Genomic DNA, 5,925 nt, shown 5'->3' with positions numbered 1-5,925 from the left:
ATACCCATCTTTCTCTGCCTGACACCTCTTTTGTTATATGTATTGATTTCAGTTTGACACATAATAAAATCTCTTCTACTTTTTTATTCCTCTGCTCTGTTAAAAAACTGTGACTTCTTTTACACAGAAATTGTATTGGACAGAATTTTGCGATGGCTGAGATGAAGATTGTATTGGCTCTAACCCTGTACAACTTTCATCTGACATTGGATGAAACCAAGACAGTACGCAGAAAACCTGAGCTGATCCTACGAGCAGAAAATGGACTCTGGCTGCAGGTGGAAGAACTGAAACGTTAATGTAAAACATGACTGCTTATGGCAGAACCAACTGGCTTGGAAAAGCATACAACTTAATATGAAGTGTGTCAAACGAAAGAATCATTTTGGTAATACAGAACTGTGTTTACTCACTTGGGTGTCCGCAAATACAGGCAAGAGGGGGCAGTCCCCCCCCCTCCCACCACCACTTTAGCTATTTCCAAGAAAATATTTTCAATTCAAGTTCCCAAAAAATCATCTTTTACTCACATTGAAATATCAGATGGGAGGATTTGAAGGGAAAAATGCAGTGTCTGTATTATAGGCAGTTATCTTAAAAAAGGAACTAGGAAAACTTTCCCAAATAGTTTCACACCCCTGATCCTATAACCACTAAGGGTAAAGGTTTGACTCTATGCTTTTTGAGGCAAAAGATAACCTTTTTTGAGTGTAAAATCAATTTGTCTCACAAGTGTTCAATTAATCGACTTAATTACAAAATTCATGAACTTAATTCATAAGTGCCAATAGATAACTCAGTGATAACAATAGTTAATTAATAATATGTGCACCAATGCAGAATGGAGCAACTTGATCAGTGACTCACAAAGTGCCAGTACAAATTAAATAAGAAAATTTGGGATACAAATATTTTTCTTTCAGCCAGAGACAAAAATTAAGGCCACCTTAATCCAAAGAATAAGAAGAAATTGGAAATAAATAAATGGTGAAGCTGTTCCCTTTAACTCCTATATTTTGAAAAAAATATCAAGGGAGATTAAAACAGGTATAGTTAAAAAAGTTCTGGGTAAAAAGTAGAGACTTGGCGCAATTACAAAAAAAACAAAACAATATAAACATGAGCTTAAAGGAGTTGTTCACCTTTAAATTAACTTTTAATATGATATAGAGAGTGATATTCCGAAACAAATTGCAACTGGTTTTCATTTTTTATTATTTGTGGTTTTTGAGTTATTCAGCAGCTCTCCAGTTTGCAATGTCAGTAATCTTATTGCTAGGGTCCAAATTACCCTAGCAACCATGCATTGATTTGAATAAGTGACTGGAATATGAATAGGAGAGGCCTGAATAAAAAATGAGTAAGAAAAAATAGCAATTTGTAGACTTACAGAGCATTTCAAGAAGAAGACAAATAATATAAAAACTATAAATAATGACAGGCAATCGAAATGTTGCTTAGAAGTAGCCATTCTTTAACATATTAAAAGTTTACATAAAGGCGAACCACCCCTTTAAAGGAGAACTAAAGCTTAATTAAAGAAGTAGTCTAAAAATGTTGTACATTATATTTTGGGCATCTGTTCCAGCCCAAGGCAACCACAGCCCTTTAGCAGTAAAGATTTGTGTCTCCAAAGATGCCCCAGTAGCTCCCCATCTTCTTTTCTGCTGATTCACTGCACATGCTGCTGCTGTCACTTACTGACCTTAGAGACTGACTCACAATATACAGTACACATAGAATACTAATGTCAAAATATAAGGCTGATTAATAATTAATACAGATAATTACTACATCAGCTGAGAAACCAGTGCAACTAGCATCAGAATTTAATAAAAATTTAGTAACATATAGGGGCAGATTCACTAAGCTCGAGTGAAGGATTCGAATGAAAAATACTTCGAATTTCGAAGTATTTTTTGGGTACTTCGACCATCGAATTGGTTAAATTTGTTCGAATTCGATCGAAGTCGAACGAAATCGAACGATTCGAACTAAAAATCGTTCGACTATTCGACCATTCGATAGTCGAAGTACTTGCCCTTTAAAAAAAACTTCGACCCCCTACTTCGGCAGCTAAAAGCTACCGAAGTCAATGTTAGCCTATGGGGAAGGTCCCCATAGGCTTGCTAACCTTTTTTTGATCGAAGGATTTTCGTTCGATCGTTGGATTAAAATCCTTCGAATCGTTCGATTCGAAGGATTTAATCGTTCGATCGAACGAAAAATCCTTCGATCGTTCGATCGAAGGATTAGCGCTAAATCCTTCGACTTCGATATTCGAAGTCGAAGGATTTCAATTCGAGGGTCGAATTTCGAAGTATTTTTTACTTCGAAATTCGACCCTTAGTGAATCTGCCCCATAATGTGTTAATATTTTTGTGCATAAACAATTAGTCAAGCAGTATGTAAAACACTACTGTGAGCTTATATCCAATGTTTTGTTTTTGTTCCTGCATAATTGTTTGTACCTGTATGTAACTTTTTATCTAACTGTAGCTATCTAGTGAAGGCCTGGCCACGGCTTTTATATACACAACACTGAGGCCACTTGATCCCCCTGCCTAGTGATGTGCGGACCGACCCAAAACCCACGGGTCAGGCAAGTTTTGACTGAATTCTGCACACAGTTTGTTGGTCGCAGGCGGGTTCGGGTTGAGCAACCTTCCTATGCCGACTTCTTCTTCCGGTAGTGTTTATTTATAAGCGTTCACCTGCCCTGCCCCCTTTTGTTATTTCAGAGTTGGGCAGGTTTGGGTGTGGGCATATTAATAGAAGTGCTGGGCCAGTTCGGGTCGGTGAGGATTGGGAGCAGGACATTTGTCGACCTGCGCATCAATTCCCCTGCTCCCTCTCAAGTGAGCATGTACACTGACTTTTCTTGGCTCCTTCAGCACTCAGGTCAGTGGGGACTTTATGGACTAGAGTTTTAAACCAGTGCTGTCCAACTTCTGTAGTACCGAGGGCCAGAATATTTGTAGCCTACATGGGGGAGGGCCAATAATGGAAGCCAGTGTTGACCATTCTCTGTTTTAAACCACATAAATATTAAAAAAGTATCTCCAAACCCCAGAGAAAGTCCATAGAATATACCCATCAACTCCAGATGTTGACAGGATTGTGGGCACCGTGTACTGTCCCAAGATTGTACCCTACTGGGAAATGGTGAGAAAACTTTTGAAAACAGTATTGCGAACCACCATACAAAGATAGCCATGGACCCTTCTTTTGGGGGAAACCTAGACTTAGGGGCCCATTCACTAAGTTAGAGTAAAGGAATAGAGGAAAAATAGTTCGAATTTCGAATGTTTTTTTTGGCTACTTCGACCATCGAATTGGCTACTTCGACTACGACCTTCAACTTCGAATCGAACGATTCGAACTAAAAATCGTTCGAATATTAGACCATTCGATAATCGAAGTACTGTCTCTTTTACAAATTTCTTCGACCCACTAGTTCGCCACCTAAAACCTACCGAGGCCAATGTTAGCCTATGGGGAAGGTCCACATAGGCTTGCTAACAATTTTCTGATCGAAGGATAATCCTTCGATTGATGGATTAAAATCATTTGAATCGTTCGACCTAACGATTATTCCTTCGATGGTTTGATTGAACGAATTGCGCAAAATCCTTTGACTTTGATTTTCAAAGTCGAAGGATTTTAATTCTGCAGTCGAATATCGAGGGTTAATTGACCCTCGATATTCGACCCTTGATACATCTGCCCCTTAATCTCACCAAGGCAGCCAGGAAATTAATGAATCATATCCTATCGGCGGCCAGAAGGCTGATCTGTCAAAGATGGAAACAAAAAACTGCCCCACAGGAAAGGGAGTTAAAGGATAAATAGAGGAGGTGAAACGGATGGAATATCTTGCGGCCCTATGTAACAGATCTATGTCTTGTTTTTCTTTTCCTTTTTTTTTTTTTAATGTTAATTACTATTATATTCGGAATTGATTTGTGATGACTGTTTAAAATACGAACTGTATGACTGGGAGGTGGAAGGTGATAATGTCAACTATGTCAAATGTAATAATTGCATTTTGAAAATTTAAAAATAAAGTTTAAAAAAAAAAAGTATCTCCAAATTTGCACAGTATTTTGTCTATAATTTATTATATGGCATTATAATTATTCTGACAGCCATCTGATTCAATAAGTTAGAACCACATACATCAATACAAATTAATTATCTTTAATTTACACGTATGCAAAAAAACACATATAATAATAAAGTGCATACATTTGAAGCTTAAAAAATTGATCAGCGTTCGTAAAGTGCATTAGTTCATGTTGGATTTGATTACTAAAACTGTTGATAAGTATTGTTAAAGTTCATGTTTAGTTCATCAGTTATAGACCAGTTGTTATGAACATATTGATTCCTTAATTGATTAGTTTGTAAGTGTCCCAAATGAGTTCATAAATTTTCCAAGTGATCTGTTAAGAAAAACACTGAGGGAATGCTAACTCGGTTTAAGCCTTCCTTCTGCCACTGTTTAATTGTTCAAATTGCCAATTTCTATTACTGCCACTTTCAGCAGTCATCTTTCCAGCTGGAAGTAAAGTGGAAACATTTTTATCAACGTATGGCAAGAATGTAATGCTTCCAGCACCTTACTGCCAGCTGATTAGAGAAACAATGTACGGCAATGGATACTGTTGCTTAAAGGAAAACTATACCCCCCAAACAATGTAGGTCTCTATTAAAAGATACTGAGTAAAACAGCTCATGTGTAAAACCCTGCTTCATGTAAATGAACCATTATCATAACAATATACTTTTTTAGTAGTATGTGCCATTGGGTAATCATAAATAGAAAATTGCCATTTTAAAAAATAAGGGCCGCCCCCTGGGATCGTAAGATTCACTGTGCACACATACAAACCACATGTAAGGTCACATGTAAGGTCACATGAGCCAATTAACAGACAGAGTTGTGTCTTTTGCTTCCTCACTTCTTCCTGTTACAGTTAGTGTTGTAGTATTTCTGGTCAGGTGATCTCTGAGGCAGCACAGATAGAGTCACGAAATGGTGGTTCAAGGCAAGAGATGTAAAAGGGCAATATTTATGTAAATATATATTCCAGTTTGGTAAGATTCTTTAATATGTCATTCAATTTGATATAAACTATCTGTTGCCTAAGTATTCATTTTGGGGGTATAGTTTTCCTTTAATGGATTTCCTGTATTTGAAGATGTTCAGAGGCCCACGATAAATCTAGAAATAACTGCGCTTTCAACTATTTCTAGTAGGATAGCGCAAGGGCTGATGCCGCCGGTACACGTTACGGCATCGTGGATACTGCAGTGAGCTGTTCCCGGTCGTGGGCACTATAGACCGCGCCTCACTCTTTTTGTCCATTTTGTGGAGCGTTTGCATCGCCACTTGTAACGTTCCTCTGGGCGGCACTCATGAAGATTTTTATCGGCTGCAGGTATTTTCTCTTATGCGCCGGCTTTAGGGGAAACAGTGAGCGGGAAGGAATAGTGTTCTCTTTCAGTGGCTGCACGCCAACGCGCGTTTCACCGTCCTCTGCTTCGTCAGGGCGTGATAATGTCTGCATCAAAGATCCTCTTAAAGCCCTGTATGGCGAAATACGTCATGCTGCCATAGCAACCAATTTCCATATTATTCAGCTTTTTTGTACTGATCAAAACTGTAAATATAACTAATAACAACAAAAATGCACCTTATTCATATACAATTGGTTATTTATTGTTTTAGTACCGAGGGCCAGAATATTTCTAGCCTACATGGGGGAGGGCCAATAATGGAAGCCAGTGTTGACCATTCTGTTTTAAACCACACCCATGTTACTGCAAGAACTTTTAAGACTATGTCCACAATATTGGTGGTAGAAACCAAAAAACCTAATGGTTGGTGCTCACTGCAGGGATATCATCCATCACTCATAT

The 5,925-nt window shown here is 38.1% G+C and overlaps 1 protein-coding gene across 2 annotated transcripts in view; it reads left to right on the top strand.

Annotated features, from left to right (window-relative positions):
* LOC108708312 (cytochrome P450 4F22) overlaps window positions 1-1,209 on the top strand; it is a 27,055-nt gene extending 25,846 nt beyond the window's left edge. Inside the window, exon 13 of one of the 2 annotated variants that reach the window (XM_018246892.2) lies at window positions 128-1,209. In XM_018246892.2, coding sequence (XP_018102381.1) covers window positions 128-299 — 172 coding nt within the window. In that variant the 3' untranslated portion in view covers window positions 300-1,209. The remainder of the gene's footprint in view (window positions 1-127) is intronic. The other variant, XM_018246893.2, reaches the window with a different exon arrangement.
* The last annotated feature ends 4,716 nt before the right edge of the window (window positions 1,210-5,925 follow it).

Source organism: Xenopus laevis, chromosome 2L, assembly GCF_017654675.1.
Source record: "Xenopus laevis strain J_2021 chromosome 2L, Xenopus_laevis_v10.1, whole genome shotgun sequence".
In the NCBI taxonomy this organism is placed as follows: Eukaryota; Metazoa; Chordata; class Amphibia; order Anura; family Pipidae; genus Xenopus; species Xenopus laevis.
The sequence above is the reverse complement of the archived record's forward strand: the minus strand, read 5'-3'. Positions and strand labels throughout refer to the sequence as shown.